Source organism: Saccopteryx bilineata, chromosome 1 (genome assembly GCF_036850765.1).
Source record: "Saccopteryx bilineata isolate mSacBil1 chromosome 1, mSacBil1_pri_phased_curated, whole genome shotgun sequence".
Lineage (NCBI taxonomy): Eukaryota > Metazoa > Chordata > Mammalia > Chiroptera > Emballonuridae > Saccopteryx > Saccopteryx bilineata.
Window position 1 is genome coordinate 350,968,067 of NC_089490.1, and position 23,904 is coordinate 350,991,970.

Here is a 23,904-nt window from a genome sequence, read left to right on the forward strand (position 1 = left end):
AAATCAAACTTCAACTTGAATCCTTTACTGAGAGAAAAGAAGAATAAGCAGCAGGGTCTGCTTCTCACACATTAACTATTTATAACCTCTCTATTTTGGAGTCAAAGATATCTATATATTCTCCCGAGGTGTGATATAACCCCTTATTTTCTTATGTTTTAAATGACCTGCCCTCCTATGTGTGCCCATGTGAGTGAAAGGTACAAAAATAATTTTAAAAAACCAGTGCAATGAAAATAAATTCTTTTTATTAGGCAGAAACCAGATGTTCAAATCCCTTCATGAAATTCCCATGAGCAGTTGTTGGGCTCTGGGGGAAAAGACACATTCTGGAAAGCAGGAAAAGAAGTTTAGTGGTACTTGTGAGCCAGGGCAGTGGCCACACCTGCCGCCACCTTCTGATAGGCAGCCTGCACCTGCGGGGTGAACTCCTTGCCAAAGTGGCGAGCCAGCACACACACCAGCACGTTGCCCAGGAGCTGTGGGGAAGAGATAAGAGGTACGGCCATGGTTAGCAGAAAAACCCAGCTTAGAATCAAAATGTCCCAGCTCATCCCAGGCAGTGCTTTCTCAATATAAACAGAAAGATAGGTGGGATTCTTTTGCTACTATTGATGCAAATTTACTTAGATCAGCCTGAATTTTTGCTCGGTAATGACTTTCCCTTCCTGCCTTACCCCAGAACTTAAGGTATCACTGTTATTCTTTAGAACCATGCAAGGAAGCAATAACACACTTGAAAGGAAGGGATAAAGAAAAGAAAATATTAGATCATTTTAAGTTGATTATGAACAAGACATTTTTAAAAAATTAAACACTTAAACTAAAATGTTTACTTAAAACATAAAAAAGAAGACATTTCAGAGAACAAAAAGAATAAAACAAGAATGAATAAGAGAAAACAATGGTTGTGAAAAAAGGGGGGCAAAAAAACAAACACCCCAACTAAAAGGCCCTGTGGAGTCCGTAGAGATGAAGGCAGATTACCTCTTTCTCATTCTAAGCTGAATCCTGCCCTTATGCTCTTTCTTCATGACAGGAGCTTGACCATAAAAAAGAACACTGAGTGTCCCAGAGACTCACCCTGAAGTTCTCAGGATCCACGTGCAGCTTGTCACAGTGCAGCTCACTCAGTTTGGCAAAGGTGCCCTTGAGGTTGTCGAGGTTCTTCAGGCCATCGCTGAAGGATTGCAGCACTTTCTTTCCATGAGCCTTCACCTTAGCATTGCCCATTACAGCAGAAGCAGTGGACAGGTCACCAAAGGAGTCAAAGAACCTCTGAGTCCAGGGGTAGACCACCAGCAGCCTGAGGGGTGAACACAGCAGAGACACAGGGAATCAGTGCCTGTTGGAAACACTGGAGACTGCTTTGTCTCCATGTGACCAGCTTCTACTCACTCTCCTCCTGCCTGGATACCAACCTGCCCAGGGCCTCACCACCGACTTCATCCACGTTCACCTTGCCCCACAGGCCAGTGACGGCACTCTTCTCATCAGCAGTCAGATGCACCATGTTGGCTGTTTGTAAGGTTGCTAGTGAACACAGATGTGTCAGAAGCAAGTGTAAGCAGCAGCTGGCCCTGCTCTTCCTTTTATGCCCAGCCCTGGCCCCTGCCTCCTGGCTCCTGTGAGCAGATTGGCTCAGGCCAGGGTGTGGTTCTGCAGGGTGAAGACTGAGTCATGACAGCTGCACCTGTCTTTGGCAGTTCTGAGTCTGCCTTCAGATTTCAACCCTCTCTCTAGGTATATCCAGGTCCTGTCCAGCAGTCCCAATTGCTACAAAAAATCACCCTCCTTGGAAAATTTACTTACATTATTTTTAGAATCTCAGCCAGGTCATTGCTTAGAGAGTGTCTCCTCAATTTTCTTATTCTACAAATGAAGAGTCCAAGGTTCAGAAAGTGGAAAGGATGTGCCTGTCATGGTTCAACTTAAGAGTATATGAGTGTATGTTCTCTTGTGCCTTCAGAATACACAAAATATTTACAAGAACAGCATGGATGAAACCTTTGCCACAGTTCTAAGTATGCCATCCTTTTCTTGGTTTGGATTAAATCCTTCCGGTAAGAAAATATAGACTTACTCATTTATTTTTCTTCTTAATTTAATCATAAAACCAAATAAATGATAATAAAAACTAGAATAAATTAAATCAAGAGTTTGCTGTGAAATAGCTACTTTATTAGATTAAGGAGTTCACGGCTGGAAACATAGAGATCTCTCAATGTTGTAAGAAATGCAAATAAGTGAAAAATCAATTATAACCCAGAATCATTAGTGATACTGAGGTAAGCAATGTTTTCAAAAACTAAGTATAATATATTTTGAAACATAATATAAGACATAGTATAATTCATTTCTTTTTGGACTGATCTGGGAATGTGTCTTGAGAGAACAGAGAAGCTTATCCCTGACATAAATGAAGGAAGGGAAAGAGGAAAGGCACTCCAGCCTTGGCTCATGTATTAATTTCCCTTAGGCCACCAAGAATGCTCTATGTATAATCATTTCTCTGATTCAAATGTATTACCAGTGGTCTCATCTTCTCTATTTATTTTGTTTGCCTTTCTTTACTAAAATGTACTCTTTTACCTCGACAGGTTTACCTCTACAGGACAGAGAGATGAGAAGCATCAACTCATAGTTGCAGCACCTCAGTTCTTCATTGATTACTTTCTCATATGTGCCTCGACTGGGGGGTCTCCAGCTGAGCCAGTGACCCATTGCTCAAATAGTGATCTTGGGTTTAAGCCAGAAACTTTGGAATCATGTCTATGATCCCATACTCAAGCCTGAGATCCCCAACTCAAGTCAGATGAGCCTGTGCTCAAGCTCACCTTGGGGTTTCTAACGTGGGTCCTCAGCATTCTAGGCCAACACTCTATGCACTGCACCACTGCCTGATCAGGCTCTACAGGATTTCTGAAACCCAAGCCTTGCCCGCCCACAAATTGCCTGAAGCACCTTTCCTCCATGTAATAAATTCTGTTAACTTTTCAGGCTATTCTGAAGTGTAGAATTCTGCTCCTTGTTATTAAAGATGCAATGAAAAGATCAAAAGTAGCGAGTTATTTCTAAGCCTAGCAAAGGATCTTCAAGTTCCCTCAGGCCTTACTAGTCGTCTTCCCTAGTTTTCATCGTCTCTGCCCCCTGCATCTTCCCCTCTTCCTGAACTTTCATTTCCATTCAGTAAGAAAAGGGCCATACCATTTTATTAACTTTCCATGTTTCTCCTGCCTTATTCTCTTCTGATTCACCTGCTTTCGTGTCTAGAATCACCTGTCTCTCTCCTTTGCCAGCACCGACTACAAATATGTAATAGCAATTGCATCTTTTCAGCTCTAATACTTTGAAACTCCAACTACAGAAACATTTTTAGGTGCATCAGAAGAAAAGAACTTTCTTATTATTAGTCATTCCAAATAAATTCATAATATCCTGCTTCCATTCCTCCAGTTTCCAAAATACTTCCTTCACTAGTGCTGGATAAATGAAGATTCTTCTCTCCTTTCCCCTGTCCCAAGCCCCAGCAAGTCCTTGTGAGGAAGCTCACTCAGATTATTCTCAGACATGTAGGAAGGGCTTAGTTCTTGTCCGCTTACCTGAAGGTTAGGTCAGAATCAAATATGCATAAAAATTATAGGTATAAAAGATAGAATTTGAGTATTTTTTGTTTTTATTCATCCTTATCTAAAATCCTAAAGCAAAGATGATCTTACTGGGGAAAGAATCCACATGTTGACTTCTGGGAAGAGGTCTTTTAAATGTTTTAAATGTTAACAGCAACAACAAACACCATTTCTTGACCTTTATATTTTGAGTTTTGTTTTATTTACATTTAAACCTTTTTTAGCTTTATTATTGTTTTACATTTAGATCATTTTCAAAACCTTATTTTACATTTTTGTTATCATAAGCCAGGCATATGTATGGGCAAGAAGGTCTTCTAGGAAATGTTAGAATGTGTTTTTTAGGAACTCTTTTTTTTTTTTTTCATTTTTCCGAAGCTGGAAACGGGGAGGCAGTCAGACAGACTCCCACATGTGCCTGACCGGGATCCACCTGGCATGCCCTCCAGGGGGCGATGCTTTGCCCCTCTGGGGCGTCGCTCTGTTGCGTCCAGAGCCATTCTAGTGCCTGAGGCAGAGGCCACAGAGCCATCCCCAGCACCCTGGCCATCTTTGCTCCAATGGAGCCTCTCTGCGGGAGGGGAAGAGAGAGACAGAGAGGAAGGAGAGGGGGAGGGGTGGAGAAGCAGATGGGAGCTTCTCCTGTGTGCCCTGGCCGGGAATCAAACCCAGGACTCCTGCACTCCAGGCCGACGCTCTACCGCTGAGCCAACTGGCCAGGGCCTTAGAAACTCTTAATATTCAAAGATCTTATAATTAATAGTACAGAGTACATTTACATTTTTCTGTAAAGAGCTACATGTCAAAGTTACTATTTGTGCCATCTTGAGCAATAGAAATTAGACCCTACTTAAAGACTTCCTCTATTATTTTCTGTTCTCAAATGTGTTCTCCTAAAATTTTATATTGTGTTATTTTCCCTAAGTCTTCTTTGGCCAGGACCTATAGGCCACAATTTTATACTCTAGGTAGCGGCAGCTACCCCGGTCCTGGTTTCAGGGAAGAAGTTGTTACTTTCTCTCACTGTTGTTACTTTGTATGACTGAAGAGTGAAACAGACTTTTCTTTCTACTACCCATAACCCTGCAAGGATAAACCTGCAAGGTTGTAATAAGACATCAAAAGCTTAGGCATGCCAGACAAAAATAAGAAATTTCTTGTAAAAATTGTGATAAATGTGGTTGCTTAAATAGTCTCAGACTCAAATCCAAATCAGCACTCAATGGTTCCAAAAAGGTTCTTTTTTTTTGTATTTTTTTAGAGGGCATATGTGCACATGAAAGAGAGAGAGACGGACAGACAGGGACAGACAGACTGGAAGGGAGAGAGATGAGAAGCATCAATTCTTTGTTGTGGTTCCTTAGCTGTTCCGAAAAGCTTCTTAGGTCCACTGCCATCTTCGCCAGTGTGATCTGACATCTGTCCTGTGAAGGGGTACCAGGGATGTCTGCTTTACTTTGATTCTAGCCTTATTGAACACTAAACACACACATGGACACAGACAAACACACACACAGACACAGATACACACAGACACTCACAAACACATGGACACAGACACACACACACACACACACACACACACACACACACATACATCTCCAAGACTGAAGTTTCTTTCCTTTACCCCTATCTATCAAGGTTACCTAATTCCTAATGTTCTATATCAGAATGACGCCAGTCTGAGTATGACTAAGAGGATAAGTATTAACTTCCATCAAAGGAATTATGGCATTCATCCTGAGATATGTGGCTTTATCATTTGTTTAAAAAATTGAGGCCCTGGCCGGTTTGCCCAGCATTGGCCAAGCCTGTGGAAGTTCCTTGTTTGATCCCCGGTCAGTGCACATATGAGAAGTGACCATGTGTTTCTCTCCCTCTCCACTGTCCCTTTTCTCCTTCTTCCCATCTGTAGCCAGGGACTTGGTTGGTCTGAACATCAATCAGCCTAGGTGATGCTGAGGAGAGCTCAGCTGATTTGAGCAGTGGCTCCAGACGTGAGTTGCCAGGTGGATCCCAATCTGGGGTGCATGAGAGAGTCTGTCTCTCTGTCTCCTCTCCTCTCACTTAAAATAAATAGATAGATAGATAGATAGATAGATAGATAATCACCTCAACTAGAACACTTTTTTACATGCTCTAGTGTTCAATTCTAAAATCCCCAAGACTATATCAGCAATCTAATCTTATATATACTCCTTGATTGAAGAATTTTGTTTTGTTTTTCTTTTCTCCAAGATGCACAATCTCTTGGTTATTTCTGTTTAACATCACTTTAAAAATTAAATTAAATTAATTAAATTAAACAAAGTAGAAAACATCATGAAAAGAGCAGAACTCATAATAACAAGCACAGAAGAGTTTAGAAATAGGGTAGTTGAACTCATTTGTTAAGTTTTATTTCTGTCTTCAGTATTGAAATTTTTAGGCTCAATTTCTTGTCTAGATTCATTGGCTAGTTCCAGAGGTAAAGGAACAAAAGAGGGTATAGTAACTCTTTATATATTTTTGTTTTGTTCAAGATCATTTAGAGAAAAGAAGGGTACTTTGTTTTCTTCTTTCCAGACCACGAAATCCACATGTTCTTCCATCTTCTTTCAAATTCTCTCAAAATTTTTTTCTCCAAATATCTGATTCTTACAAAGGCTTTTCTGTGATCAAAATTGTGGAAGTAACCTCCCTAATATTTCCCTGAGGTGTCTCTACTTCTGAAATATGAGTTCATGGTTGTTAGGATTCTATTCAGGTCCTGGCCAGTTTGCTCAGTGGGTAGAGCATTAGCCCAGTGTGCAAACATCTCAGTTTGATCCCCAGTCAGGGCACATAGGAGAAGCCCCCATCTGCTTTTCTTCCACTCCCTCTCCTCCTTCTCTCCCTCTTCTCCTCCTTCAGGCAGTGGCTCAATTGGTCCTGAGTGTCAGCTCTGGGAGCTGAGGATAGCTTGGTCGATTTGAGCATTGGCCCAGATGGAGGTTGCTGGGTGGATCCTGGTTGGGGAGCATGCGAGGTCTGTCTCTCTATCTCCCCTACTCTCACTTAAAAAAAAGAGAGAAAATCCTATTCAGATATAAACAGTTCTCAGTGTCTACTATGTACAATGACCTCAGAAAACAAAACAAAACAAAACAAAACAAAAAAAGAATTTAAAAGGCTCCTGCTCTTAAGCAATTCAAAATATAGTGATGAAATCATAGACTGTAATGTATTGTCTATATCCTGGAAATACAAGCAGAGTTACATAAAAAAGAGCAATATGTTCTGTTTCAGGTAGTCAAGTTTAAAATTAATTAACAGGAAATGATATAGATTAAAAAATGTGTACATATTAAAAGGTTCTAGAAATTCTTCAGAGACATTTTACTGCCTACTATTAGAAAGAAAATGTCTGATCAATACTCTACTATTCTACATGCCTCTCCCTTTTATATTGTATCAGTAACACCCAAGAAACTCTGTGCAGTGGTCTATTGTTTAGATTGTCCTCTGGTCCTAGACAGTGTAACACAAGGAATAATGATATATTCATTAACTTATTTCATTTAATAAATATTTTCTCACTGCCTATAAAACACCATAAAGCACAGCATTCATGTGGGAAAATAAAAAATAGTCAAAAATGTTTGTATGCATGGAGTATGAGCATGATGGGTAAGAAGAAATGTGAAAAATAAAGAAGAAGTTGGAAAGCTCTTATGCATTACTGGAAAGTTCATCGAAATCAGGGTCCAAAATGGTCACAAGTGATATTCAAGCATTAAACACTGCCTATAAAGGGAGAGGGCTAGTTCTGGAACAAGTGAGAGGGCTCGGTTATTTCTTAGAGCAGAGACACTTATGAGTCTAGTATTGTGGGATAAAATATGCAGATAAGAAACACAATTAAAAAAACATAAAAATGTCTTGAGCAATCATTATGTTTCTAATTGAGTACATTATATTTTTAGTAATTGTAAGAAATTAAAAGGCCATGTCCTAGGTTTGAGGTCCCACATAGAGCCCTTGTAATGTCATAATCTTTCCCATATTTCAAAGATCCTTGAAAATTCCTATACTTTGGAGACAAAATTGCCATCCTTTAATCATTCTTTTACTTGTTTCAGTTCCCTTGACATCCTTTCGTAATACACAAGAGCTCCCTATGTGCAGATCCATGGGGATGTTCCCATACCTCTGAGGAAAAAAAATAATATAATAAATGAACCAAGAAATTGAGCTGAAAGTTCTTTATTAGGCAGAAGCCATACCCTTGAGGATAGGCATTATTTCCTCAGGTTTGGATGATAGAATCAAGGGGAATAGGGTCCTCCAAAGATCTCCAGGAAATAATCCAGGATCTCAGTGGTACTTGTGAGCCAGGGCAGTGGCCACACCAGCTGCCACCTTCTGATAGGCAGCCTGCACCTGCGGGGTGAATTCCTTGCCAAAGTGGCGAGCCAGCACACACACCAGCACGTTGCCCAGGAGCTGTGGGGAAGAGGTAGATAGACATACACACACAATTAACAGCTTGGCTTTGGAGAAAGTGGACCAGCAATCATTTTTCCTTCTTATATTTGAGCCCAAATTGATAGTCAGGTTATCACCACCAGCATAAGTGAGTAAATATTTATGTGTTTACATTATATATAAATACACTATGAATTTACATATTTTATTATAAATATTATGTGTAGTAGCAATTGATAAACTAATGAGATGATGGGCTGTCTTTCGGTTACTACTATTGCCCTATGTACTACTTCTAGTCTTTTCATCCTCAGTATTCACTTTCCTTTCTTTTCCATTGAGTATTAATTTAGTAAAGTTTAGATTATTTTTCAATCTTGAAATTATTTATTTACATAAAATAATAATAAAAAGCATCTTAGAATAATAATAGAATAATAACATAATAGAATAATAGAATAATAATAGATCACAGTAAAAAGCATTTCTCCACTTTGAGGCATCTTATCAAACCCCGTATTTTTCCAAGTGTAGAGTTAACAGGTGAAAGTTGGTATGTGTAATTTGGGTACTGGGAAGGGAAAAGGAAATTGGGATGGGGAAAGAGGCAATAAAACACTAAGGAAACAGCTTGATTAAAAGAAAGCAAGGATGTGAGACAGAGAGCAATATGATATTGAAAGAAAAAAATGTAAGACTATGTACATTGTGAAAAGCATTGAATAATGGAATATAGTAAAGGAAAAAGCATGTGGAAGAAGAACAGGAAGGTAAAAGGACCAAAGTGAAAGGCTAGAAAGTGAAAAGAAAAAAGAGGAACAACTCGTAGACTCACCCTGAAGTTCTCAGGGTCCACGTGCAGCTTGTCACAGTGCAGCTCACTCAGTTTGGCAAAGGTGCCCTTGAGGTTGTCGAGGTTCTTCAGGCCATCGCTGAAGGATTGCAGCACTTTCTTGCCATGAGCCTTCACCTTAGCATTGCCCATTACAGCAGAAGCAGTGGACAGGTCACCAAAGGAGTCAAAGAACCTCTGAGTCCAGGGGTAGACCACCAGCAGCCTGAGGGGTGAACACAGCAGAGACACAGGGAATCAGTGCCTGTTGGAAACACTGGAGACTGCTTTGTCTCCATGTGACCAGCTTCTACTCACTCTCCTCATGCCTGGATACCAACCTGCCCAGGGCCTCACCACCGACTTCATCCACGTTCACCTTGCCCCACAGGCCAGTGACGGCACTCTTCTCATCAGCAGTCAGATGCACCATGTTGGCTGTTTGTAAGGTTGCTAGTGAACACAGATGTGTCAGAAGCAAGTGTAAGCAGCAGCTGGCCTTGCTTTTCCTTTTATGCTCAGCCCTAACCCCTGCCTCTCGGCTCCTGTGAGCAGATTAGCCCAGGATGTGGCAGAGTTTCATTGGTTTGTTAAAGTTTGAGATGCACTCTCATTCTCAATTTTTTTTTCACATGGCCCTTGAGATAGGCTGTTTTGAGTCTTCAAGCAGATGATCTTGACTTCATCCATCTGCTCTCCCTCTATTCATCTCTTGACCTAATTACCAGTTGTTTCTAGAAATACACTTCCAGGTTCATTAGTGTATAAATGTTTTAGTCTGATATGATGGGATATATCTTAGGGTGTAACTCACCCAGTTCTTTCATTTTAGAGATAAGAAAGCTAAGTCCTAGAAAATAGAACTTTTATCAAAAATTTTCCCAGCTATGTTCTCAGAGAAAAAAAAATAGAAGAAGGAAGGAAGGAGGGAAGAAAAAAAGGAAAGAAGGAAGGAAGGAAGGAAGGAAGGAAGGAAGGAAGGAAGGAAGGAAGGAAGGAAGGAAGGAAGGAAAGGAGTGAGGGAGAGAAGGAGAGAGGAAAGGAGGGGGGAAGGAGGAAGGGAAAAAGAAAGGGAGGGAGAGAGGGACACAGGGAGAGAAGAAAGAAAGGATAATTAAAAGAAAGAGTGGGCCCTGGCCGGTTGGCTCAGCGGTAGAGCGTCGGCCTGGCGCGTGGAGGACCCAGGTTTGATTTCCGGCCAGGGCACATAGGAGAAGTGCCCATTTGCTTCTCCACCCCCCTCCTCCTTCCTCTCTGTCTCTCTCTTCCCCTTCCGCAGCCAAGGCTCCATTGGAGCAAAAGATGGCCCCGGGCGCTGGGGATGGCTCCTTGGCCTCTGCCTCAGGCCCTAGAGAGGCTCTGGTTGTGGCAGAGCGATGCCCCGGAAGGGCAGAGCCTCGCCCCGGGTGGATCCCAGTCAGGCGCATGCGGGAGTCTATCTGACTGTCTCTCCCCGTTTCCAGTTTCAGAAAAATACAAAAAAAAAAAAAAAGAAAAAAAAAGTGAATAAAATCAACGGACAGAAAAGAATATAAAAAAGATAAAAGGAGCCTGACTTGTGGTGGCAAAGTGGATAAAGTATTGACCTGGAATGCTGAGGTCACTGGTTTGAAATCCTGGGCTTGCCTGGTCAAGGCACTTATGGAAGTTGATACTTCCTGCTCCTCACTCTGCCCTTCTCTCTCTCTCTATTTTTCTCTCTCTTCACCCTTGCCTCTCTAAAATAAATAAATAAATAAATAAATAGATAGATAAATAAATAAATGAATAAATAAATAATTAAAAAGATGAGAGGTGAGATTGAGAATTCCAAAATTTGCCAAGGATATAGATTAACAAAACCTTTCATGCTCTGCTAGTCAGAGTGCAAAATAGCCTAAATAGCATTGGAAAATATTTGATAGTATCAACTAAAACAGAATATTTGTAAAATCTGTGCCTTAGCTGTTGTACTTTTAGATATATGGAAATGCAAACTTGTGTTAGGTGAACGTGATAACCACTACACTACGGAAACACCTCCAGCAAATTTGTGTATATACAAAGACGTGTCTAGGAATGCTTGTAACATCGACATGCATTGAGAATCTCAAAGTAGTAGCATTTTAAATGTCTCTCACTTAGTGGAATAAATGAATTATGGCAGAGTAAAATAATATGTTCCACCGCAATGCAAACTACTGCTTCACATGTAGCAATACAGATGAATTGAACAACATAATGTTGATCAAAGGTAACCAGAATATGTTTCAAATTACATGATTTACATAAAGATAAACAGTGTGACTGTAATTCAGATCACAAGAGAAAGGAAATATAAAATAGAAAGGCTCAGGGAAGCCATGAACAATCTTCAAACTGTTACAGATTATACACTGGGAAACAAAATTTTTGTTGCATCCACAAAAATATTTGTTCTTACCTAATTCGAGTGTGCTGATCTCAAATCTGACATTAGTGTTTCTTTGTAAGCTACAGTTTCTTTACAATTCAAGATTTTAGGTTTTCATCTTATTGTAAAATTTTCAACATTTAGTTTAACATAATGAAATAGAATGTCTTCTTGAGCATCATCTTTGTGAAAATATAATAATTTATATAATGCAGTAAATACACTAATACACTAAAAGATATGATTGCATCAGAATTTCTCTACAATTTCAAAACAGAACATATTAAAACACTTATTTTAATCATAAAATTTGTGCAAAACTTATTTAAATTCTATTCAGGCAAAAATTTGCATTTGTACCTCTTGCGTTTGTTCACTTGTTGAGGACAATCTCGTTTGATGCTCCAGCAGTAGTCTGCCATCATATTTCTGTCCCATCGCCCCTGATAATGCACTTCCATCATCTTTAGATTTTTTTTATCTTTTTTTTTTTTGTATTTTTCTGAAGTTGGAAACGGGGAGGCAGTCAGACAGACTCTCGCCTGAGCCCGACCGGAATTCACTGGGCATGCCCACCAGGGGGCAATGCTCTGCCCATCTGGGGCATCGCTCTGTTGCATCTAGAGCCATTCTAGCACCTGAGGCAGAGGCCATGGAGCCATCCTAAGCGCCCTGGCAAACTTTGCTCCAGTGAAGCCTTGGCTGTGGGAGGGGAAGAGAGAGACAGAGAGGAAGGAGAGGGGGAGGGGTGGAGAAGCAGATGGGCACTTCTCCTGTGTGCCGTGGCCGGGAATCGAACCCAGGACTCCTGCACGCCAGGCCGATGCTCTACCACTGAGCCAACTGGCCAGAGCTTTATCTTATTTTTATTAATTTTAATGCAGTGACATTGATAAATCAGGGTACATATGTTCTGAGAAAACATCTCCAGATTATTTTGACATTTGATTATGCTGCATACCCCTCATCCAAAGTCAAATTGTCTTCTGTCACTTTCTATCTGGTTTTTTTCATGACCCTCCCCTCTCCCCACCCCCTCCCTCTCCTTTCTTGCCCCCTCCACACATACCCCCCACTCTAACCCCTGTTACCATCACATTCTTATCTATGTCTCTGAGTCTCATTTTCATGTCCCATCTATGTATGGGTTCATATAGTTCTTAGTTTTTTCTGATTTACTTCTTTCACTCCGTATAATGTTATCAAGGACCATCCATGTTGTAAATGATCCAATGTCATCATTTCTTATGGCTGAGTAGTATTGCATAGTATATATATACCAAAGCTTTTTAATCCACTCATCCACTGACGGACATTTGGGCTGTTTCCAGATCTTCTCTATTGTGAACAATGCTGCCATAAACATGGGGGTGCATTTCTCTTTCTGGAACAGTTCTATGGTGTTCTTGGGGTATATTCCTAAAAGTGGAATAGCTGGGTTAAAAGGCAGTTCAATTTTCAATTTTTTGAGGAATCTCCATACTGTTTTCCACAATGGCTGCACCAGTCTGCATTCCTACCAGCAGTGTAGGAGGGTTCCCTTTTCTCCACATCCTTGCCAGCGTTTATTCTGTATTGTTTTGTTGATGAGCACCATTCTAACTGGTGTGAGGTGATATCTCATTGTGGTTTTAATTTGCATTTCTCTAATGATTAGTGATGTTGAGCAATTTTTCATCTGCCTATTGGCCATCTGTATGTCCTCTTTGGAGAAGTGTCTATTCATTTCTTTGCCCATTTTTTGATTGGATTGTTTGTCTTCCTGGTGTTGAGATTTACAAGTTCTTTATAAATTTTGGTTATTAACCCCTTATCAGATGTATTGTCAAATATGTTCTCCCATTGTGTAGTTTGTCTTTTTATTCTATTCTTATTGTCTTTGGCTGTGCAAAGGCTTTTTAGTTTGATATAGTCCCATTTGTTTATCCTGTCTTTTATTTCACTTGCCCGTGGGGATAAATCAGCAAATATATCACTGAGAGAGGTGTTGGAGAGCTTACTGCTTATGTTTTCTTCTAAGATGCTTATGGTTTCACGGCTTACATTTAAGTCTTTTATCCATTTTGAGTTTATTTTTGTGAATGGTTGTAAGTTGGTGGTCTAGTTTTATTTTTTTGCAGGTAGCTGTCCAATTTTCCCAACACAATTTATTAATTAATTCTTTTTTATTTATTGATTTTTAGAGAGAGAGGAGTGAGAGAGAAAGAGAGAGAGAGAGAGAAGGGGGAGGAGCAGGAAGCATCAACTCCCATATGTGCCTTGACCAGAAAAGCTCAAGGTTTGGAACCGGCAACCTAAGTGTCCAGGTCGATACTTTATCCCACTGCGCCACCACAGGTCAGACCAACACCATTTATTAAAGAGGCTGTCTTTACTCCATTGTATGCCCTTACCTCCTTTGTCAAATATAAGTTGTCCATAGAGCTTTGGGTTTATTTCTGGGTGCTCCGTTCTGTTTCGTTGATCTATGTGCCTGTTCTTATGCCAGTACCAGGCTGTTTTGAGTACTTTGGCCCTGTAGTAAAGCTTGATATCAGGAAGCATGATACCTCCCCCTTTATTTTTTTTTTTTTTAAGATTGCTGAGGCTATTGGTGTTCTCTTTTGTTTCTATATACATTTTTGGAATATGTGATCTATACCTTTAAAGTATGTCATTGGTATTTTAATTGGTATTGCATTGAATTTATAAATTGCTTTGGGTAATATAGACATTTTAATGAAGTTTATTCTTCCTAACCATGAGCACGGTATATGCTTCCACTTGTTTGTATCTTCCCTGATTTATCAATGTTTTATAATTTTCCGAGTACAAGTCTCCTTTGTTAACTGTACTCCTAGGTACTTTATTTTTTTGGTTGTAATAGTGAAGGGGATTGTTTCCTTAATTTCTCTTTCTGACTGTTCATTGTTGATTTATAAAAATGCCTCTGATTTCTGAGTATTAATTTTATATCCTGCCACTTTGCTGAATTCATTTATCAGGTCCAGTAGTTTTTTGACTGAGACTTTAGGGTTTTCTATATACAATATCATATCATCTGCAAATAATGATAGCTTTACTTCTTCTTTTCCAACTTGAATGCATTTTATTTCTTCTTCTTGTCTGATTGCTGTGGCTAGGACTTCCAGGACTATGTTAAATAAGAGTGGTGAAAGGGGGCACCCCTGCCTTGTTCTTGATCTTAAGGGGATTACTTTTAATTTTTGCCCATTGAGTATGATGTTGGCTGTGGGTTTGTCATAGATGACCTTTATCCTGTTGAGGTATGTTCCCTGTATTCCCACTTTGTTGAGAGTTTTGATCATGAATGGGTGCTAGATTTTATCAAATGCTTTTTCTGCATCTATTGATATTATCATGTGGTTTTTCTCCTTCCTTTTGTTTATGTGATGAATCACATTGATTGATTTGCGAATATTGTACCAGCCTTGCCTCCCAAAAATAAAACCCACTTGATCATGGTGTATGATTTGTTTCATATATTGCTGGATCCGGTTTGCTAATATTTTGTTGAGGATTTTTGCATCTATATTCATCAGGGATATTGGCCTATAATTTTCTTTCTTTGTGTTGTCTTTGCCTGGTTTTGGAATCAGAATTATGCTTGCCTCATAAAAGGAGCTTGGAAGTCTTCCTTCCTCTTGAATTTTTTGAAATAGCTTGAGAAGGATAGGAGTTAGTTCTACTTTCAATATTTGGTAGAATTCACTTGATTCATCAGGCCCAGGACTTTTCTTTGTTGGGAGGTTTTTGATAACTGTTTCGATCTCATTTGGTGTAATTGGTCTGTTTAGGTTTTCTGATTCTTCCAGATTGATTTTTGGAAGATTGTATGTTTGAAGAAATTTGTCCATTTCCTCTAGGTTGTCTAGTTTTTTGGCATACAGTTCTTCATAGTATTTTCTTACAATATTTCTGTTGTGTCAACTGTTATTTCTCCACTCTCATTTCTAATTTTACTTATTTGAATCCTCTCTCTCTTTTTCTTGGTGCATGTAGTTAAAGGTTCATCGATCTTGTTTACCTTTTAAAGAACCAGCTCCTAGTTTCATTGATCCTCTGTATTGTTTCTTTAGCCTCTATGTCATTTATTTCTGCTCTGATCTTTATTGTTTCCTTCCTTCTACTACATTTGGGCTTTACTTGCTGTTCTTTTTCTAGTTTTTTTAGATGCAGGGTTAAGTTGTTTATTTGAGCTTTTTATAGCTTCTGAAATTGTGCCTGTAGTGCTATGAACTTTACTCTCAGTACTGCTTTTGCTGTGTCCCTTAAATTTTGAGTTGTTTTATGCTCATTATCATTCGTTTCTAGGAATTTTTTTATTTCTTCTTTGATCTCATTCTTAATCCATTAATTATTTAACAACCTCCTATTTAGTTTCCATGTGTTTGAGAAATTTTGAGCTTTTCTGTTGTGATTGATTTCTAGTTTCATGCCATTGTGATCAAAGTAAGTGCTTGATATGATTTCAATCTTCTTGAATTTGTTGAGACCACTTTTGTGCCCTAACATGTGGTCTATCCTAGAGAATGTATCATGAGCACTTGAAAAGAATGTATATTCTGCCGCTTTAGGGTGAAAGGTTCTGAAGATATCTATTAAATCAAGTTGATCTAGTGTGTCCTTTAAGTCTGCTGTTTCTTTGTTAATTTTCTTTCTGAGGATCTATCTAGTGATGTTAGTGGGGTATTAAAATCCCCTACTATTATAGTTTTGCTGTTGATCTTGCCCTTCATGTCCATCAAAGTCTGCTTTATATATTTATGTGCTCCTATATTAGGTGCATAGATATTTATAATAGTTATATCTTCTTGTTGGATTACTCCCTTTATCATTATGTAGTGGCCTTCTTTATCTCTTACTATATTCTTTCTTTTAAAGTCCATTTTGTCTGATATAAGTATTGCTACCCCAGCTTTTTTTTCACTTCCATTTGCATGAAATGTTTTTTTCCATCCTTTTACCTTCAGTCTATGTGCATCTTTTGTTTTAATGTGTCTCTTGTAGACAGTATATGTATGGGTCCTGTTTTCTTATCCATGCAGCTACCCTATATCTTTTGATTGGATCATTTAACCATTTACATTTAAGGTTATTATTGATATGTAGTTGTTTATTGTCATTTTGTTCTTTAAAGCTGTATCCCTCTTTTACTATATTCTTTTTCCACTTTGATCTGTTTACATCATGCCCCTTAACATTTCCTGCAGCATTGGTTTGGTTGTAAAGATTTCCTTGAGTTGTTTTTTTTTTTTGTTTGAGAAGCTTTTTATATCTCTTTCAATTTTAAATGATGGCCTTGCTGGATAATGTAGTCTTGATTGTATGTTTTTGTTCTACATTACTTTGAATATTTCTTGCCATTCCCTTCTGGCCTCAAGTGTTTCTGTTGAGAAGTCTGATGTCATCCTTATGTGGGCTCCTTTGTAGGTGATTGTCTTTTTTTCTCTAGCAGCTTTTAATATCTTCTCTTTATCACTTAGCTTTGGTATTTTAATTATGATGTGTCTTGGTGTAGGTTTCTTTGGGTTTCTCTTTAATGAAGTTCTCTGTGCTTCTTGAACTTGTGAGAGTTTCTCCTGCATCAATTTAGAGACGTTTTTAGCTATGATTTGATTGAACAAATTCTCTATCCCTTGTTCTTTCTCTTCTTCTTCAGGAACCCTTATAATGTGGATGTTATTTCTCTTTATGTTGTCACAGAGCTCTCTAAGAGTTTCCTCAGACTTTTTGAGTCTCTTTTCTTTTCTTCTTTGCTTTCATTCCTTCATTTCAGTTGTTCTCCAACTCGCTGATTCGATCCTCAGCTTCATCCATTTTTTTTTAATTCCTTCCATTGTGGTCTTCATTTCTGATATTGTTTTTGTCAGCTCCGACTGATTCTTTTTTAATATTTCAATATCCTTTTTTATACTTGCTATTTTTTTATTTAGATGTTTGTATTGACCATCCATTGTTGTTCTAAGATCCCTAAGCATTCTTACAATCATTATTTTGAACTCTGCATCCAGAAGTTTTGTTATTTCCATATCACTCAGTTTATTTTCTGGATGTTTCTCTTGTGGTTTTATTTGGATTGCACTTCTCTGTCTTCTCATTATATCTGTGTGTTTGGGTGTTTTGTTGGTAGAGCTGGTTGAGTCTAGCATTGGTGTTGTCTGCCTCCAGTTTTCAATTGTGTTATTTCTAGGTCTTCTTGGGTTGGCATCAGCTATTATTTGTAATCCACTTTTGGATTTGGGCTGCTTCCAAGTCTAGATTTGTTTTTTTTCTTAACAGGTGATTGTCTTGTTTGCTGATCTCAGCAGGGGGCTTATTTGAAACTGTATCCAGGAATGTGATGGGTGTGACCTGAGGCTCTGAATTCCTCTTCTGCCAGTTAATCTCTTTGGGGGCAGGTTGCTTTCTCAGTTTCAGTAGGGCGAGGTGTATCTTAGATCTTCATGGAGGCTTGAGTTACTGCCCCTCCTCTCCACTTCTTGTTTACAGCTGTGTCTTGTTGTGCTGATTGGAGCTGGAGAGATGTTTGAAGATCTGTGACCTGGAAGCACTTTGTATTTTGCTTTGTGGAAGGATCAGCCCCTCCCCCAGCTATGGTCACCTCCAGCACTGAATGAGTCAGCTTTTCAGGTCATCCCTTGCATTCCTGTGCCCCTCACCATCTGTCTCTCTCTCTCCCCTTTCTTTTTGGAAGACAAGCCAGCCCTTTCAACACACCTCATTCCCTGGTCACCAGGAAAGTGGTTGTGAGCAGTATTTACTGCTCTTTTCTTGGAATGAGATCCCTTTTGGGCTCTCAGCCTCACTCCCCCTCTGTTCCTGTAAGCAGGGGAGATTCAGGTGTTACTTACCAGGTTTGTTGTGGCTTCTTCTTTGCTCCTTGGTTTTTGAGAGCTGTTCTTGTAACCCAGATTTGGTTTTTCAAGCTGATTATTCATAAATTAGTTTATAATCCAGTTTGATGGTGTGAGCCAGGAGTCTGTGCATCTGCCTACTCCGATGCCATCTTCAGGTCTCTCGTCTTTAGATCTTGATGAAAGCATTCTCCCTGCTCTTCACTAACAGCTCCAAGATTTTTGGAAAAGGTTTCAAAGTGACTGTTCAGGAAGTGAATCTTAACACTCATGTTACATCCAACGTCACAGAAAGCCAACAGCACCCTTTGAACCAGAAGTTCATAAATTTCTGCGTTTTTGTTGCCAAGGAAGTTCTTTGTAACTGTCACAAAAGACTGCCATGCTGCTTTCTCCTCCTTATTCATCTTCCTGGCAAATTCTTCGTCATGTATGAAAGTTTGAATTTGAGGTCCATCGAATATACCTACTTTTATCTTCTCGAAAGACAAGGCAAGAAAAGCAGAAATAATATGTTGAAAGCATTCACTTTCTCTATTCAAAGCCTGAACAAACTGCTTCATTAAGCCAAGTTTGATGTGAAGTGGGGAAAAAATGATCCTATCTCAAATAACTACAGGTTCATTCACAATATTTTGCATCCCTACTTCCAGAGCTTCACATTTTGACCACTCCTTCTGTGTCCAGTGTTTGTCCTGAGTTCAGCTGTCCCATAAACACAGAAAGCAAGGGTACTTTGTGAAACCTCTCTGTTGTCCTAGCAGGAAATTTAACTTTTTAAAGATCCACACAAATGATCCATTATGTTCCTCATACTTCAGTAAGTCTAGGACAATTTCTATGTCATTATAATCTTCTCACAGATGAGTTGCATATCCAATTGGAACCACTGCATAAAAATTACCATTGTGTAGGAGAACACATTTCAGACTTCATTTAGAGCTGTCAAGAAATAGCCACCATTCTGTTGGACTGTAAGTGGTAACACTTAGCTGTCTGAGAAGCCTACTGATATCATCACAGTAAACAAAGTGTTTGTCTTTGGAAAAAAAAGTCCACAAAAATTTTTTCATGCTTCTAAAATGGGATACTTTAGCTGACTGGTGAAATACATTCTTTTCTTGAAGCCTGGAGGCTAATAACTCAGCTGCTTTCTTTGATAGGCCCAAATCTCTTACTAAGTCATTCAATTCATGTTGTCTAAACTGCTGAGGGGTGAATGACTGCTTGGCATCAGAAGAAGACCCCCTCAGATTCTACAACCATTTCCTCATGCATCTTATCAAAATACCCTTGATCACCATGTTCACTTTCTTCGTCTTTAGAAGAAATAAAACCATTGAAAACTGGAACCGGGAGTGTCTCAGAGTGTGGGATAGGTCATATTGCTGAAGGAATATTAGGATATGTGATCATATGTCTTTTTTTCTTGCCTATGCCCTTTGTATGGATCAGACAGAAATAACAGTCACTGCTGTGGTCCTTAGCTTTATGCCAAACCATGGAAATACCAAAAGGCATTCCTTTCCATTTTCCTTTTGTCCAATTGAAAAGCATTTCCTCACAATTATGACACACAATATGAGGAGCCCAATTCTTGTCTTGATTGCCATGGAGAACTTGAAAATAGGCAATATATGCAAGTTTCACAAATGATGAAACATTGCACCTTTGACATTGAAGTGTGTTACAGCCACATATATAACAGAAGGTGTCAGGACTATTCTTACATTTATGCCTACTCGAAGAAACCATGATTCAATCTTAAAATAAAATAAGAGGGTGTTTTTTTTATCAGATAGTAACTTTTTACATTTAAAAACAACTACAATTATGTAAAAGTGATGTTTGTAAAACATTAATTGCCTTGTGGTTATGTTCAATCCAAGAGTCCTTTAACTCCAATTTAAAAACCAATGCATGCCATTAACTGAAACAAAAAGAATTAAAAAATGCATAAAAACTAGAGCATGCACCAATCAACAGATTTCAGATTTGGAATCTGCAATGCAGAAATATTTAGCAAAAGTTCTAAAACCTCATGCAACAGAAAATGAAAGAAAAATTGTTCCTTGGTATTCTTTTTCTTTAACCTGAAAGCCTAAAAAAGCATTGAAAATTTCTAGGATGTGGGTGGCATGATTTGATTTGTATTTTTCAAGAATTATTCTGGCTTCAGTATATAAACAAATTTTAGGGATAGAATAAAGAAGAAACAAATAAGATGATATTGTAGTAGGAGGGTAAAGTACAACTGTCATCTCTATTTTCAGGCTTAAGCAATGAATGAAGTGTTAGTCACTGAGATGTGAGACACAAGAAGAAGGCCAAATTAAGAAGAATAAGTTAACAAAATATCAGGAGTTTAGTCTTGAACGTATTGTATTTGATGTACTCCTGAACAATCTAAAACTGGATATTAAGCAAATATTTAGATTCATGGATGTTGAGTTCAGGAAGGATACAATCGGGTCAAGAACAAACATTAAAACTGGGTGCAGAGGAACACCTCATAGTGTATTGTATAAACCATCACCACTGCCTTACAAAATGACAGACAATGCTCTTCACAAATACCTCCTTGAAATCTTGGGATGTATTTGTGAAGTTAGGATCATTGTCTTATTTAACAAATAAGGACTTTTTAAACTACACCTTTCAAGTCAGTGGGGTTATAATTTGATCTTTGTTCATTAAATCCCAAAGCCTTGGCTTTTCACTTTTATGCCAATAACCTGGTTATAGGAATTGGGAGTGATTAGCACAAAAGAAGCTGTGGTTAATGTCAGCTCCAGATAATAGACTTCTAGTTATTTTTCTTGGAACCTGGCTATCATTAGTGATTGCTCCATTCTATTTCACTATGTTTTAAATCCTACAGAATCTTAGCCACAATGGTCCTTTATGTAATTTTTTCTTAATTTTATGTACCTTTCAAGTTCAGTCCTTTACTCCATCACTTCACTATACCTGAGTTAGATCCTCTCTTTTTAGTTCTATACCCACACATGCATCAATTTCTCTCAAGGTTCCTATTTATTATGCCCCTCTTATGTGCAAGAAAGTTCACTGGTTCCTTTTGTTTCTAAAAATAGCACCTAGCCACTCTTTTTCTGGTGTCTCTAGTAGCTTCTCTAACTTTATACCACCTCATTGCATTTAAAGGACAAATTTCTCTTCTGTTACATAGACCTGGCATGATGATTTCTGGATTTATCATTTTCCCATGTAAATGAACATTTATCTCCATTAAAGCCTTCATGGAATTAGAAATCTGTTCCATGTTACAGATGTAGCAGGTGAAACAGATTCAAACCAAGGCAGTCAATTCATTTGCCTCAGGGATGCCATTAATACCATTAAAGACATTAGAGAAATTTTTATAACATGGTCCTTGACTGGATCTGTGAGACACCCTAACTTTATTGCATTAAAGCTGATAAAATTGTTTTTTATGATACATAGAAGTAAACTCTAGTCCCACAAAAGCCCTAGCCTGAGTTTATATAAATAATAGTATACATGGGACCCATACTGAGCCTTAACATGTCCTACTCACAATCAACCATCTTCTTGCATGTCTTAAGAGTTCCTCTATTCTCACCCTTTTTCTAAAGACACTGCCTAATTCAAAAATCTACTTTCTCTTTCTAAAACTAACTACCTCATTGAAGCCACTGTTATCTTGCAGAGTCTCATAACAGTTTCTTTTCTATCATGCCCAAACTCCCAATTTAGGATGTATTCCTATTCTAATAGAAGTGCTTTATTTGCTGTGAATCAACTTAAAAGACAAACATATAGAGAATACAAGAATATTCTTTATAAAGCATAATTTTTATTTTATTTTTATCATATAAGAGTTAAGACAAGAGGCAAAGCAATATCTCCAGTCTTCAGGAGATAGACTCTTGAAACACAGGACTCTCCATCAGGCATTCACAGAGTTGGACAGGCAATTCAGTGGTACTTGTAGGCCAGAGCATTAGCCACAGCAGTTGTCAGCTTCTGCCAGGCAGCCTGCATCTGGGGAGTAAACTCCTTGCCAAAATGAGTTGCCAAGACAACCAATATCATATTTCCTAGGAGCTGGGGAGAGAATTGGGATAAAAAGAAAATAATACATAGTTAACAGAAAGCCTCAGGCTGGCCTTGTCTCAAAAAGTACAACATCCATTTCCTTCCTGATAAAAGTCTAAGGTTCAGTGTCATGCTTCCACCACAGTGCATCATTATGGACTTGACATTGGTTTCAATATGATTCCCAGTCATGTGCCTGCCATTGGTTTCAATTTTTCTCTTCTTTGCCCTGCCAACTCCCTACTCCAGAACATTGCTATAACATTACTATGAATTGTTTCTTTCTTTTAAAGAATCATTGTCTTTTTTTAAAAGTAGAATTATAGTGCTACAAAAGAATCTCAATATGTGCATTTTAAATTTCCAAGTATTACACATATTTAAATTGTTTGGATACTCATATGACAAAGAATCATGTGTTGTATAAACAAGAGCATTTCATCCTTGATAATGGAGGGAGAGGGGAGGGAACACAATCACCTGTTGAAAAGATTGCTCTCACTTTGCTCTGATTAGTCCTAGGTCTAACATTGAGAATGAGGCAGCAGTATATTCATCCGTTTTTATAGAAAATTTCAGTTAGGCAAGGCAGGATGCATTCTCCATGACTTAATTTGTATTCTTTAGGCCAAAAACATTTAGTGCAATTTTGGCCAGTGCTCTTTAAAACAGTATATTGTTTCAGAAATATCAGATGCTCAGTGCTCTCTACTGGTCATAAGAATTACTCTAGTTGGTCTAACCATAGAAACAACTTTACCAAAATGTAGCCTTTCCTTGAAATATTACTTTCTACAACTACTTATGTATAATAAGACTTAAGTGCCTGTGTTTCTTAATGTATGTATGGCACAAACACCTAGGATGAAAGAGCAAAGTACAACCATGCTCAGAGCTCACCCTGAAGTTCTCAGGATCCACATGCAGCCTGTCACAGTGCAGCTCACTTAGCTGAGAAAACGTGCTCTTGAGGTCATCCATATGCTTAACAGCATTTCCAAAGGACGTCAGCACCTTCTTGCCATGGGCCTTGACCTTGGGGTTGCCCATTATTGCAGTTTCAGAGGATAAGTTGCCAAAACTATCAAAGAACCTCTGGGTCCATGGGTAGACAACTAGGAGCCTATGAGATGAACATAGTCACAGACCAGATGGGAAGGCAAAGTAGGTAAGAGACCTGACTAATTTCTCTTTCAAGTATATGTTCTGCCTTTCTGCCCCTTCTCTCACTTCCAGTACTCACCTTCCCAGGACCTCACCTCCGGTCACCTCCACATTCACCTTTGCCCACAGGCTGGCAACAGCAGTCTTGTCCTCAGCAGTAAAATGCACCATGGTGTCTGGAAGCTTTCTGTTGGTCACAGATGAGCCAGAAGTAAGTATATGCTGCCGCTTCTCCATGTGGCCTTTTATTCCTCATCTTTGACCCCCTGGCTCTTGTTTCTCCCAATGAAATGAGACTATTGGTCAAGGGTGGGTTGTCACTACCAGGGGAGGGGTTTGGACAAGGGAAGGTCAGCAAAATGGACATTTGTGTTACTGATAGTGTTAGGTGGCTCTATCAGTGCAATTCTGCTGTTCTCTCCCCTACCATCTACTATGCAACTCATATCTCAAGCTCCCACCCTGCTTTCCCTGGTGACCTGTAAGCTGACCATAAAGCATGAC

The 23,904-nt window shown here is 38.9% G+C and overlaps 3 protein-coding genes across 3 annotated transcripts; all 3 read right to left on the minus strand.

Annotated features, from left to right (window-relative positions):
• Positions 1-226: 226 nt before the first annotated feature.
• LOC136320614 (hemoglobin subunit beta) lies at positions 227-1,578 on the minus strand. Its single transcript, XM_066253775.1, has 3 exons — positions 1,422-1,578; positions 1,084-1,306; positions 227-479 (listed from the first exon to the last, which is right to left on the minus strand). The coding sequence occupies exons 1-3, from the start codon at positions 1,511-1,513 to the stop codon at positions 351-353; spliced, it is 444 nt and encodes a 147-aa protein (XP_066109872.1). The 5' UTR covers positions 1,514-1,578; the 3' UTR covers positions 227-350.
• A 6,259-nt stretch (positions 1,579-7,837) lies between these two features.
• Positions 7,838-9,410, minus strand: LOC136318450 (hemoglobin subunit beta). The gene is made up of 3 exons (XM_066250769.1): positions 9,249-9,410; positions 8,911-9,133; positions 7,838-8,093 (listed from the first exon to the last, which is right to left on the minus strand). Exons 1-3 carry the CDS (start codon positions 9,338-9,340, stop codon positions 7,965-7,967), a joined length of 444 nt encoding a protein of 147 aa, XP_066106866.1. The 5' UTR covers positions 9,341-9,410; the 3' UTR covers positions 7,838-7,964.
• Positions 9,411-22,116: 12,706 nt separating this feature from the next.
• On the minus strand, positions 22,117-23,571 carry LOC136320615 (hemoglobin subunit epsilon-2). The gene is made up of 3 exons (XM_066253776.1): positions 23,480-23,571; positions 23,137-23,359; positions 22,117-22,245 (listed from the first exon to the last, which is right to left on the minus strand). Exons 1-3 carry the CDS (start codon positions 23,569-23,571, stop codon positions 22,117-22,119), a joined length of 444 nt encoding a protein of 147 aa, XP_066109873.1.
• Positions 23,572-23,904: the final 333 nt, after the last annotated feature.